Source organism: Pongo abelii, chromosome 1 (assembly GCF_028885655.2).
Source record: "Pongo abelii isolate AG06213 chromosome 1, NHGRI_mPonAbe1-v2.0_pri, whole genome shotgun sequence".
NCBI classification, from domain to species: Eukaryota; Metazoa; Chordata; class Mammalia; order Primates; family Hominidae; genus Pongo; species Pongo abelii.
In genome coordinates, this window is record NC_071985.2 from 35,031,690 (window position 1) to 35,045,927 (window position 14,238).

Here is a 14,238-nt window from a genome sequence, read left to right on the forward strand (position 1 = left end):
CCTTGGTTCCACTGGAGCTTTCAAAGAGAATGCATTCCTTTGGTGGGGGAGGAAAGATAGGATGAATGGCTGTGTTTGATCTTATAAAGTAACTGCATTTGTTAAATGGCATTTCTTCAGCAGAGAAAAGAACAAAGTCAAGTACACAGGGCGCTCCACAGGTGTGTGGCTGTGTACAGGCATGCATTCTGCCATTTTTCATTCCCACAGGGCCATGCTCGCCCTCTCCCTGGCGGGGCACATACCTCAGGGAGGCCCCAGGTGCAGATGGAGGCGGTTAAGTTGAGAACAATAGCAGAGGGGGTACCTTTGGGCTTCTTTTTTAAAAGTAGGAAACGGAGATTTAATGGAACACTTTTTGATCTTCACTTTATTTTATATTCTGTTGCCACATGCCCTTCATTAGCTTTTCAAAATTAATGGGGTTTTTACTCAATACCTAGATGCACATACATAGCTAACTTTCTAAGCCTTATGATATCTTTGGTACTCCACAACATGAAACTAAAAATGTTGAGCTTATTTCCTGTCATGGACTTGAGTCATTTCAATGGATGGCTAAACAGGAAACCGCAAATTAATCGGTTACGTGAAAAGTAAGAGCTGTCATAATTCCCTGTCTGCTCTAAAGTTTCTCGTGAACTCTAGAATTAGCAGGACGTGCAGAGCTATAGAATTTTTAGCATATAATTATGTCTTTGCTTTCCAGTGTTAAAATATATTGATTTTTCACATTTTAATGATTTGAGATGGGATGTGTTTCACAGTTTTGAGGTGTACATTTTTAGGGGTAGTGTTTTCATCCATGAAAAGTTAAGTTGGAGATGAGTCTTTATATAAATGGTATTTTAGAATCAAGGGAATGGGGCATTTGGTATAATTTCTGCCAAAACATCAGTCCCTACCTCCCATCCTAGTAGGATGAGCTTCAGGTAAGCATCAGGGTGTAGCTCAGAGTTCCTTCTGACATCCCCTCTGGATCTCACAGAAAAATGGTGCCCATCTGTGCCCTTCTTGGTGCTTACTAGCCTGGAATGCGTGGGATCTGCTGCCCGGGAAAGCTAGAGGCAACTGGCTTGGGGCTTGAGCTCCAGGCCACCACAGGCATGAGACAAACTCTAGAATTTCTACCTCTATCAAATTCTCCAGAAAGTATTGCTTTGGTCTGCCCATTTTGGATTATTCCTCTTGATTCTGTCTCACCGTCCTAAGCAGTGCTTCCCTGGCCAGCATTTAGCAAGTCCATTTCCATGATGTAAATCCTCCCACCGTGGTGTTATGGAAGGGGAGTTGGGAAAAAATATGTGTAATTGGTTCTTCTGAGCCCACAGTAGTCAGCATGTCACGGGTTCCAGGGGCCTGGGGTTCAGCTGGTAGAGAGGCTGACTAGTCAGCTACACACCTGTTGCCTTACAGAGCTCTCTGGAGATGTTTTAGCCATCATGGCTTCCTCTGCCCCTGTGACCATCAAGTAATATCAGAATGAGCCTACTCTGCCTTCAGTAGTTTTGAATTCGTTTCCTGGTATACAGAAAGGCCTGGCACAGTCCCTTCCTAGGCTCAACTTTTGAAGGGATGATGGCCTGGAAACTCATTGGCTTATACCCCGATCATTAGAAATATGTAAGCACATGCAAAGCATTTTTTATAAACATACATCTGAGAGGCAGGCAGATAAGGAAGAATGAATGAAAAGAGCTATTCCCTGGCACCACAGAACTTACGCGGCAACCCAAAATATACCTGGAAATAACTTGTTATAATGGAGAGCCATGTTATAACAGTAGAAATCATAACTCAGTTCTAAAAATTACAACCTTTAATTCTACAGCAGTAAAGGAGATATTGAGGAAATGTGACTAATCATTAACGTCTGAGGAAGGGAGCTTTAAGATTTGCAAGCAAAATAGCAAATGCCCACACCCTCGTGTGACCTTAAGCACTTTCTATTCTTATAGGATTTGGCCCTGGAAGAGGCTGTTCTGGAGGAGCTGACCCAGAAGGTAGCCCAAGAACACAAAGCCCACAGGTAAGGCAGGCAGAGGGTAAGGGGCTGCCTGCACAACAGATGTTTACTGCCCATGGGGCAGGAGGTATCCATCTCCCTATCAGCAACTCTGGGCTTGAGCCAACACACTTGTATTTATTCCACCACGTGACTCAGCTCTGTACTTCCGTTCTGCAAAGGTGAATGTCAACTTGAAAACTGCTCCGTTCCTTCCTTCCCTCCCTCCCTCCCTCCCTTCCTCCTTTCCTTCCTCCTTTCCTCCCTTCCTCCCTTCCTTCCCTCCCTCCCTCCCTCCCTCCCTTCCTTCCCTCCCTCCCTCCCTTCCTCCCTTCCTTCCTTCCCTCCCTCCCTCCCTCCCTTCCCTCCCTCCCTCCCTCCCTCCCTTCCTCCTTTCCTTCCTCCTTTCCTCCCTTCCTCCCTTCCTTCCTTCCCTCCCTCCCTTCCTCCCTTCCTTCCTTCCCTCCCTCCCTCCCTCCCTTCCTCCTTTCCTCCCTTCCTTCCTTCCCTCCTTCCCTCCCTCCCTCCCTCCCCTCCTCCTTTCCTTCCTTCCTCCCTTCCTCCTTTCCTTCCTCCTTTCCTCCCTTCCTCCCTTCCTTCCCTTCCTCCCTTCCTTCCTTCCTTCCTTCCCTCCCTCCCTCCCTTCCTTCCTTCCTTCCTTCCCTCCCTCCCTCCCTCCGTTCCTTCCCTCCCTCCCTCCCTCCCTCCCTTCCTCCCTCCCTCCTTTCCTTCCTCCTTTCCTCCCTTCCTCCCTTCCTTCCTTCCCTCCCTCCCTCCCTTCCTCCCTTCCTTCCTTCCCTCCCTCCCTCCCTTCCTCCCTTCCTTCCTTCCCTCCCTCCCTTCCTTCCCTCCCTCCCTCCCTTCCTTCCCTCCCTCCCTCCCTCCCTCCCTCCCTTCCTCCCTTCCTTCCTTCCCTCCCTCCCTTCCTTCCCTCCCTCCCTCCCTTCCTCCCTTCCTTCCTTCCCTCCCTCCCTCCCTTCCTCCCTTCCTTCCTTCCCTCCCTCCCTTCCTTCCCTCCCTCCCTCCCTTCCTTCCCTCCCTCCCTCCCTCCCTCCCTCCCTTCCTCCCTTCCTTCCTTCCCTCCCTCCCTTCCTTCCCTCCCTCCCTCCCTCCCTTCCTTCCCTCCCTCCCTCCCTCCCTCCCTTCCTCCTTTCCTCCCTTCCTCCCTTCCTCCCTTCCTCCCTCCCTCCCTCCCTCCCTTCCTTCCCTCCCTCCCTCCCTCCCTCCCTTCCCTCCCTTCCCTCCCTTCCTCCCTTCCTCCCTCCCTCCCTCCCTTCCCTCCCTCCCTCCCTCCCTTCCCTCCCTCCCTCCCTCCCTCCCTCCCTCCCTCCCTCCCTTCCCTCCCTCCCTCCCTCCCTCCCTCCCTCCCTCCCTTCCTCCCTTCCTTCCCTCCCTTCCTCCTTCCCTCCCTCCCTCCCTCCCTCCCTCCCTCCCTCCCTCCCTCCCTTCCCTCGAGAATCTGGGAAGCCTGAGGCAGCCTGTGCTGAGAGAGTGAAGACCTGAAGTGCTGTGTTGGGTGGCAGGCAGGTGAAGGAAAGAAAAAGAGAAAAGCTTTAATTCAGGGAAGCACCAAGAGTTTGATATCAAGGCCTATACAGTGATTCTAAGTTCTCTCATCATGGCTTTTGTTTGTTTGTTTGTTTATTTTTGTTTTTTTGGTTTTTTTTTTGACAGAGTCTCCCTCTGTCAACCAGACTGGAGTGCAGTGGTGCGATCTCCGTCCACTGCAACCTCCACCTCCAGGGTTCAAGCAATTCTTCTGCCTCAGACTCTCGAGCAGCTGGGATTACAGGCACATGCACCGCCACACCCAGCTAATTTTTGTATTTTTAGTGGAGACGGGGTTTCACCATATGGGCCAGGCTGATCTCGATTGCCTGACCTCAAGTGATCCGCCTTCCTCGGCCTCCCAAAGTGCTGGGATTATAGGCATGAGCCATGGCCATTTGACTCCCAAAATATTATCCTCATGATAAACTTTTTCCTTTTTTTTCTTTTTTTTTTTTAATAATGAAGATTTCTCCCAGATGGGAGAAAAATAACTTCTTTTTAAAGTAGGCAACATATTCGAAGGGATGTCTGGAATAATGATTTCATGTTTTTAGGGCTGTGGCTCTTAATTAAATACTTTACCTTCCTCTTATTATTCTCTGTTGAGTAAAAGGCTACTGGGAAAGATGTTAATGAATTACTTAGTAATGCACCCTACCCTCACAGTTGGGTAATGATTGCTCTTCCCAGAAACTAGAGCTAAACCACAGCTCTGGAATTTGCCATCAGGAGAGTGGGATCTTCCACTGGCTGCCCTTAACCATTTCTTCCTTCGATGCTATTTTGATTTTAGTGGAATCCTGCCAGCAGAAGCTGAACTGATGTACATCAATGAAGTTGAACGTTTGGATGGATTTGGACAGGAAATCTTCCCTGTAAAGGTAATATGCTGTGCCCTATGCTGGCTTTAACCTTCTCAGACCGGTACTGGCATTTGGAAAATCAGTGTTGATAGCAGTGGGCCAGAATGGCTTGGCCTTCTTTTTGCTGTGCAGCATTAGTTGACAAGTCCAATTTATTATAGATAAACAAATGCTTTTTCTTAACCAAGACATTTTGAAGTTTGCCATGGTCCTCAGCAGAATAAGACAGTCCATCTAAGTGAGTACCAAGCATCAGCCAATCCGGCACCTTGGAGGTATCAAGGCTGATATCCAGCCTTATAACAGGACAAGTAGCCAATGTCATGTGTAACATTAATGAAGACTCTAGTCAGTAGTTTTCTTATTCTCTTTTTCTCTTCATTGAGCCAACACAGGGATAATCATTTGTGAGGTAGAATGAAACGTTTCTTGTATACAATCATGCTTTATTTCTCCAGCTTTATAGGGCCCTCCATTGTGGGTTCCCAACCCCTTTGGTGTTTTATGGAAACTATGCCTAGGAAACTGCTATAGCACATCGCATCCTTTGCAGCACATCCACCTCCTGAAGTGGATGTGGTTGGGGGGGTCATGGAGCATAGTCATTTATAGAGCTGAGCCCATCATCCAAACTCATTTTCCGCTCTCTGTTGACCAACTTTACAAAAAATGGAGATTTATCAGAAACCTAAAGCAACTGGCACATTTCAGCAATTTGGGAGATGCGTGCAATTTCAGCACAAACATTTCACTCCAGACTATCTCCACTGGCTGTTTTATAAGTGTTCAGTTCCCCCTCTGTTGCACGTTTGCAATTTGCCTTAATGAGAACTGCCCATGTGCATCAAGTGGAATCGAGCAGGGTGGCCGCAGCTTTCAGAAAGGGCTAAATGGCTCTTTTTTGGATTTGTTTAATTTTCTTTTGCTTCTCTAATAGCTGCCCTTCATAGGGTTGTAATCCATTTTCCTTGCAATAATGCCTTATGAAGCCATCTGCGTCCCACTTATATTTCTGCAGCCCATATATAGTCATATTTTGGGTCATAGAAAAATCAGAGTAAACTTTTCTCTGCTTTTAGAAAACTGACTTCTCAATCCCTGGAAGTTGGAGGTTTTGTTATGGCAATTTGCTTGTGTTGTTTTTTAATGTGGACTGCAGGAAACAGGGGCAGTTGAGGTCATGTTGAAATCTGCTGTGGTTGGTTCTGATGTGCTTTCTAGTATGTTCTTTCTTTAGTGGGACCAACAGGGTTATAATACCTTCCTCTGAGTTGGAAGATAGGCGCTTCTGACTCATTGCCAAGCTGGGGTAACTGAGCTGGACTGCCTCTTTTTCCTCTCTTTCCCCCCACATATGTGTGCATATCTAAGGTGACCACCTGTAGACCGCATGATTCCTGGTGACCCAAGGATGAAGGTGGGAGCAACAGTATCAGTAGGGGTGGTGATGTGGTCAGCTCTGCAATAAGTGAAAAAGCAGACAAGAAAATAGGCAGGGAAAGACTGTGAGTAGGACTGGAGTCTCTTTTGATTGGTACAGGTTCTTATTGACAAAATAAAAAGCATGTCATGATATATCCTAGGAAAAATACTTGAATTTAGCATGGACTTTTCCATGAGTGGTTCCTCAAAAATTTTCAAGAGTAGAAGAGCAGCAGTGGACTGGCAGATGCAGATGTTGTACAGGAAGAAGAACCCCCTGCTCAAAATACTATCCAGTGAGCCTCAGGATGTATATTTTTTTTAATTTTGCCTCCTTGAAGGAATAAGGTACTTAGATGCATCTAGAAAACAAAAATGAACTCTGAAATTTAAAATGTGATATCAGAAGTGTACAACTTAATAGACAGGTTAGAAGATAAAACTGAGAAAGTCTCACCAAAAAACAAAGTAATGGTAAGTCGGGGACGGGAGATAAAAGAATTAGAGGACCTGTCCCGGATGTCCAGTATTTGAATAATGGGAGTTCTAAAAAGTGTGAACAAGGGAAACAAAAGGTAATTATTCGAGAAAATATCCCTGCACTGAGGAATGGGAGTTTCTGCACTGAAAGGGCCAGAGATGGTAGCTACAAAGAGACACATCGAGAGCTTTAACAGGTGAAAGTTTTGGCCTCTGGGCAGAGGAAGTGGTAGGGCCAGGTCTCCTCTTGGCTTCCTTTAAACAAGCCCTGAAGAATATTCAACTCTTCAAATTATTGCATGTATAACGATTTAAAAAACAAAAACTTTGGTAAGGTTAAAAAATAAAAGACATCAATAGATGTTCATGAAAGAGAAAATCCAAATGCCAATGAATCTGAGAAAATCCAGAGCTTCTCTCTTAAACTGGACATGTGTTGTGACAAATTGAGAAAAAAGGAAAAAAAAAATCTATCTCTCTCTATATATAGTCCACTAGGATGTGTGGTGGGTGAGTTCCTGTAGGACCTGACTCTGCCGACACATCTGGTCACCTTATTGCTATGATGTCATCTATAATTTATTCTACTCATGGGTGAGAAATGGGATGTGATACCTGTGGGTTTTGAAATATGTGTATATTGTGGAGTGGCTAAATCAAACCAGTTAACATATGCATTACCTCACATACTTCTTTGTGGTTAGAACACTTAAAATTTACTCCTTTAGGCCGGGCACGGTGGCTCACGCCTGTAATCCCAGCACTTTGGGAGTCCGAGGCGGGTGGATCATGCGGTCAAGAGGTCGAGACCATCCTGGCCAACATGGTGAAACTCTGTCTCTACTAAAAATACAAAAATTAGCCAGGCGTGGTGGCATGTACCTGTAGTCCCAGCCACTCAGGAGGCTGAGGCAGGAGAATCGCTTGAACCTGCTGGGAGGTGGAGGTTGCAGTTAGCCGGGATCACGCCACTGCACCCCAGCCTGGCAACAGAGTGAGACTACGTCTCAAAAAAAATTTACTCTTTTAGTGATTTCAAGAATACAATACATTGTCGCCGGGCACAGTGGCTCACACCTGTAATCCCAACACTATGGGAGGCCGAGGATGGAGGATCACTAGCCTGGGCAGCATAGCAAGACCCTGTCTGGAAAAAAAAAAAAAAAATTAGCGGGGCATGGTGGTGCATGCTTGTAGTCCTAGCTACTTGGGAGACTAAGGTAGGAGGATTGTCTGAGCCCAGGAGGTCAAGGCTGCAGTGAGCCAAAATCATGCCACTGCTCTCCACCCTGGGCAACAGTGAGACCTTGTTTCAAAACAAACAAACAACAACAAACACCAATATATTGTTACTAACTGTGCTATGGTCACAATGATATCTTGAACTTAGTCTTCCTGTCTAACAAGGCTTGATTTCCTTTGACCATCGTCTCCCCATTCCTCCCATTCTCCAGCCTCTGGTAACCACCATTATACTCTATCCTTCTATGAGTTCAATTTTTTAGATTCCATGTATAAGTGAGAACATGTGTTATTTGTCTTTCTGTACCTGGCTTATTTCATTTAGCATTGTGTTCTCCAGTTCCATCTGTATTGTGGCAAATGCCAATTTTGTTCTGTTTTAAGGCTGAATGGTACTCCCTTGTACACATGTACCACGTTTTCTTTATCCATGCGTCTGTGGATGGACGCTCAGGTTGATTCCATATCTTAGCTATTGTGAATAATGTTGCAGTGAACATGGGTCATCACAAGTATCTTTTGTTGGTCTTACCCAGGACAATCATGGAAACTGTGTACACCTTGGCATTTTCTTTATGGGGATTTTCGTGAGGAACAGAATTGGAAGACAAGCAGTAATATACAGGTAGTCTTATTTGTTTGTTTGTTTTTCTTTTTTCTTTTTCACCTTGAGGAACTATAATGTTAATGTTACATTAACATCCAAATGAGTTAAGAGCCAAACTGTGGATAAGGTTTGACTTCTCTCAGCTCATATAAGGTGAGCCCTCTGCAGGATTTAAGCAGTTAAATTCATCTCACTTTTCGTAGAAACCCATCCCACCTGATTCCAGGAACTACATTGCTGAACCCTATTGAGTTAGAAGCGTGAAACTAAACTTCGTGAGTCTGGTTGAAAACTGGCTCTCCAGTCAGTCATTACATCTGAACACTTCTTTCCATTGTTCTGAACCACCTGTGCCACAAGAGTGCAAACTGATTTTTATGTGAACAAAAGGTGATTAGTTTTAAAAATGTGTTTTGAAAAAGCAATCTATTTATTATGATGAATTAGGGGGCTTTGGTACTTTTCATTATTTTGACACTTCAGTCCTCTTTTCCATTTATCAGGAATGGCACCAGTGTAGAGATGCAGCCGTCTCCCCCCTGCATTTCACGTCAGTATGCTTGCTTTGTATTGGTGCCCATAGATTTTATCATATGCCAGCGATCTGAAAAACTGTGTTCTAGCTTTCATTTACAAGGGCAACATGGCCCATGATTGGAAGAACAGCTTTCTTGTATGTGTGTCTGTTAGGTGGATCTGTGTATCCAGGGCACACTATCAAAGATGGCTCTTGGAGGCAAGCATAGCCCACCTTCTGGAAGTGACTCTTAACTGGCCATGTACTCTCTGGATCAGTAACTACAGTAGGTCATTTTGAGACAGTTTTCTAACCAAAAGCTTCCTGGTAGGCTTTTATTTTCCTAGATCCCCAGTCTGTCATTGTTTTTATGATATTATCTTGCTCTCTGAATAGAGACATTATTGAAGCAGGAGTGACAAGAGAGATCTTTCGGGCTATAGAATAAACTTTTTGACTTTTGGACTTAGTGTCAGCTCCATATATCTGCCACAAAGTATAAATTAATTGAGGAAAATATGTAAATATGTGCAGAGTTGTAACTATAAATTTTTATACCCATTCAAAGCTATCCAGGCATTGTGTTCTACCAGTTCTTCATAGTTAAATCAATGTTTCAGTTTCTGTTTGAACCTACAGCACAGCAGAGAAGTAAACAAGTCTTGCACATCAGCTATTGAAGTGAAATAGAAGAAAATTGCAATTTGGAAATTTCATGAGCATAAGCCACTCACAGGTTTTGCTTAGTTTGGTTAGAAACTGCTTCCAGACCTTTTCATTTATCTTGAAACCACTACAAGATGAGAATTCACATCTACTGTAGTGTCATGTTAATTATACCACTAGATGAAGTCATGTGGTGGGGCTCTGAGTATATCTAGGATTTCAGCAGTTGCTTTGAAAGAATGAAGCCAGAGGAAACCAAATATCTCTTATCTCTAGAGACCTTCACTAAGGAGCATGTAGCTATGAATCCACGTAGATGTAATCTGATAGAACTGTAGGTTGCGAAGCAAGCTGGGTGCAGCACTATTAGAGAGTATTGCCCCAGCAGAGGTATCTAAAAACATTTAGTACTGGTATAAGGGAATGATGACTGGAGGAAAGGCTGGAAACCCCAGGTAAAGAACTCATCCATCCTTGACACAGAGAGTAAACGTGCTAAGTCAGGTACTTATTTGTGTCTATATTGCCGCATTTTTAAAGTGGGAGCAAAAATAGCTGCCATAAAGAGCTGATGTAAGAATTGGACTCTATACAGTGGAGAGGCAATATTATTGCTTTTTATTCTTCTAGCAAACATTTATTGAGTGATCTGTGCCAGGTACTCGATTCAGTGCTTGGAACACAGAAATGAAGAAGGCAGAATCCCTGCTCCCAGTATGGAGCCTGTGGTCTACTTGGTCTCATTAGAGATCTCGTCACAGAAGTAAAAATTATAATGCAATGTGGTGACCGGTAGGGGACTGCAGTGGGCTCTTCTCCTCATGTGTGGGTAGGGGGATATGATGAAGGGATTCCTAGAGAAGGTGACTCCCAGAGTTGAGTCTGAAAATTATTATCCAAACAGAGGATGGTAGAAGTATTAATGAGCAGATGCATCATATCAGTGACAAAGCGGTGGCAGGGAATTATAGGTTGGGGCACCAGGTGAAGGGTAAAAGATGGTTAGAAATTGGTTCCAAGTAGGATGGGAAGCAGTAGCTTATCTTTCCTCATCTGGTGCTTATTTTGGTATATCTCCTTGTGTGTGTGTTGGTGTGTGTGTATGTTTGTGTGTGTGTGTGTGTGTGTGTGTGTGTTGGGTCCCAAAGTGTAGGCACATTAAAGAGTCAATTGATTTATACTTACCGGCAGGCATATGGAGCTGACACTAAGTCCAAAAGTCAAAAAGTTTATTCTATAGCCTGAAAGCTCTCTCTTGTCATTCCTGCTTCAACAGGCATTTTTTCTTAGTGGCATCATGAATCTGTAGTGCATATTGCAATACAGAATATGTGGATTCTTCTGTTTAGGTTCCTGGAAACACACGACTTTTTAATAATACGTGCTCTTCCGTCATTACAAAGTGGTGAGCATGGGAAATGTTTTGTCACTTTGGAAATGTGAGAAAATGGGAGAGGGAGAAGCAAAAGTCCCTTGCAGATTTTCCTCATTGCTAGTCACAAAGAAAACTATAGTTTATAGATAGCGATGTCTAGACAAATTTTACATAGAATTTTTAGCGATTTGAATGGATATGTGTTGCATTTTCTTTTCTCTTTTGAAAGAACATTTCACTTAAAAAATAGTTAAATCATAGTTTGTAAAATGAGACTCGATAGCAGCAAACAGCCCTCCTCTGCTGTATCATAAATGCCTGGAACATCTTTGGGTAAACACAGTGACATTTCTTTTGACCAGGTGGAATGACATGGGGAATATCACTCATAACAAGTCGACCATTCTAGTGGAGCTCATCAACAAAGAAGAGACTGCCCTCTTTCACACGGTAAGCAAAACAGACAAACAGAGGCAGGGTCTGACAAGACACCGGTTTTGGACTTTTCAACTCCTAATGTCCTTTCCTTGCTCTCCCTATCTTGAAATAATAAATACTCTCTTGAAGAGATGCTTTCTAATACTTGGTCAATGCTATCATTACTCATTCCAGGATAGTGGTGATTAAATACTCATGTTTAAAATACCAGGTTTCCGGCCAGACGCAGTGGCTCATGCCTGTAATCCCAGCACTTTGGGAGGCTGAGGCCGGTGGATCACTTGAGGTCAGGAGTTCGAGACCAGCCTGGCCAATGTGGCGAAACCCCATCTTTGCTAAAAATACAAAAATTACCCGTGTGTGGTGGCAGGCACCTGTAGTCCCAGCTACTCGGGAGGCTGAGGCAGGAGAATCGCTTGAACCCGAGAGGCAGAGGTTGCAATGAGCCGAGATCGCGCTGCTGCACTCAGCCTGGACAACAGAGCTAAACTCCGTCTCACAAAATAAAATAATAAAATAAAATAAAATACCAGGTTTCCAAGCTGACTTTTGACTCTAGGACTCTGGTCCCTCCAACTGCCTTATGTGTGATGGATCACATTGTCTGGCGTGCCGCCTTCCTCAGCACTCTGGTTACAGCCCTCATCTAGTGACCCCTGATTCTATTGCATTCCATTTGCTTTTGCTGGAGGACCTGAGTTTTCTTTCCCATAATAGCCTTAGCTTAATCTGAAGTAGCTGAGGGACTGACCTTCTGTTGAGTGCCTCCTTGAGAGCCAAGGCATCTCTCTGCCTCCAATTTAATGAAGTCTGGTGTTTATTCTATGCTGTGCCTTGATTCAGTTATTTATTTTGAAAGCACTTGGTTGGGAATTACGTAAAGACATGCCGGTTCATCAGTGTCACCCCAGCACTTTGGACATAGGGATTCCTTAGCAGACAGCAGGTTCTGCCAGTCTTTGGCAGGCTTTGTAGGCATAGCTGCTCTGAAATTCAGCAGGTTGGTTTACTTTGCTGGCCCATGTATTATTTTGTGCTTGAGATGAAGGTTGGAAGGGATGTGTCCCTTCTCAGAAGAATCTTAATGAAATGTATAACTAATTCAACAAATGTTTATTTTTTTCGCTGTCTCTTCTTTTCCAAGGATGATATCGAAAATGCCAAGTATATTTCTCGGTTGTTTGCCACACGACACAAGTTTTACAAACAAAACAAAATCTGCACTGAGTAAGTAAACATTTAGTCCCCCCCGACTGGATGGCTTTGTCAGATTAAATCAATGTCCTTTTGGGGTGCTGTAGATCTCTTTTCCTATTAACTGTTTTTCCTTGTTCCTTGTAGAAGCTAATGAAGTAAGCTAAAGCCAGGGCAGGAATGAAAACTTTAATGATGAAGACTGTCTAGTGTCGTGCATATGCCCAGCGAGAGAATAATTCACAAATTGACTGTGAATGCTTGGCTGCCTGGATGGGTTGGCCCACATTAGCGCCTTTCCAACCCTCTGCTAGGAGTTTGGAGAAGCGGAGCAGTTCCCAATTTGCCAGGGTGCCCCTTCGTGTCAGACGCGGAGTGTGTTCAGAAGTGGGTAACAGAGTGACGAGCTAGCTTGAAAGAGAAGACGCTCCTGTCATCCTCAGCCCCGTGTCGCTTACACAGTTGGCTAACCCTGCGTGTGCTCCTGGGTCATGTCATCTGACTGTAAATGAGAGGCCAGGGTAATTAGAGGAAGATGTGGAAGACACTCATAGGTGTCACAAATCCGTGTGTATTTTTTTAATTTAATTTGGAAATAAAGATGATAAAGAGGCATGTGATGAGGGCACTTAAATGCGGCCTGACCTCAGATGGAGCGTGCTGGGACTCACTCTATCGTTGTCTTTTTCTTGGTTACCTTCAAAAGACGTTCCTCAGCCGAATACATTCAGTGGTTTGGGCGCCCAATGTGTTTAATTTTGTTTCAAAGAGCGTCAGGGTTATAAATGCAAGAGAAGAACTGCTTTTCCACTCCCACAGTGGACACATCCGAGAGTATGTAGAGTATTGTCCTAGAGCAGTTCCTGCTGAAGAATGCGGCTGCTTTATAGCTGGAGCGCCAGGTCATGGCAGACTTTTTTCTCCACACCGTGGAGGCTCTTTCAAGCCAGTCACTGCAATTGGTCACTGTCGGGGTCTGAAAGTATGTCTGATAGTATTAGGCCTACCCGCTTGGTTTGCAAATGTGAGTCAGAAGAAGGCCTGATCGGGGAGTGGCAAGTGAAGTGGCTGTATGTTTCTTCTAGACACATTCTCGCATGTGTCCCACCACACCATTCTCTTGAGCAGGTTCCTGATAGGTCACTTCTGTGTATTTCTACTCTGCTGTTGCCTTTGACTTCTGGGGGTGTCTTTGACATGAACAAGAATGCTATCCTTGACTTCTGTAGGGTGAATTTAAAAACTGAGAACTGGATTTTACTCTTGTCTTCTGATTTAACCACAGCTCAGCAGATGGTTTTACTATAAAATTTACGGAGTGTTTATTTTTCTTTTGTGGTCTTTTCCTCCAGTATTAGTGAACATCACGTATTAGTCTGAAAACTAAGAAGAAATTCTGTTTCTCAATTCTGCTTCTGTAATAACTATTTCTTTCTTCTTCCTAACCAAGTATAAGAGGTTCCTAACCTCTTACCTGATTAAAACCTGGGGCACACTCTCAAAATTACACGCACACACTCACTCACTCTCTCTCTCTCTCTCTCCCATTAAATTCCATATGTAGTTCAGCATTCCAGCATGATATTATGGCCTGGGGCATCCCTCTGGAGTTCTGTGAACTGGCATAATCTTAACAGCATCCTTCTCCATGCATGCACAGCAGCATCCTTCTCCAGAGGGTGATACTCTCTGACCTCTAAAAGATCGTTATTGATTTTTCTGCTCCTGCAGAGCTGCTGCTTGTCATTTGGAGGTATAGCTCAATTGAGTGGCTCCTCAATTTCTTGATATAGGGAGAAAAATTAGGAGGCAGTATATATAACATAGGTCTGATAATATTGTATTATTTAGCCAGTCATTTAAAAATCCACCATTGCT

General features: G+C 44.3%; 1 protein-coding gene across 2 annotated transcripts in view; it reads left to right on the forward strand.

Annotated features, from left to right (window-relative positions):
* Positions 1–14,238, forward strand: part of PTPN14 (protein tyrosine phosphatase non-receptor type 14) — a 205,532-nt gene that overhangs the window by 148,357 nt on the left and 42,937 nt on the right. For both annotated transcript variants that reach the window (XM_054520476.2, XM_054520472.2), the window contains exons 6-10: positions 1,959–2,029; positions 4,350–4,437; positions 8,100–8,188; positions 11,091–11,178; positions 12,311–12,393. In XM_054520476.2, coding sequence (XP_054376451.1) covers positions 1,959–2,029; positions 4,350–4,437; positions 8,100–8,188; positions 11,091–11,178; positions 12,311–12,393 — 419 coding nt within the window. The remainder of the gene's footprint in view (positions 1–1,958; positions 2,030–4,349; positions 4,438–8,099; positions 8,189–11,090; positions 11,179–12,310; positions 12,394–14,238) is intronic.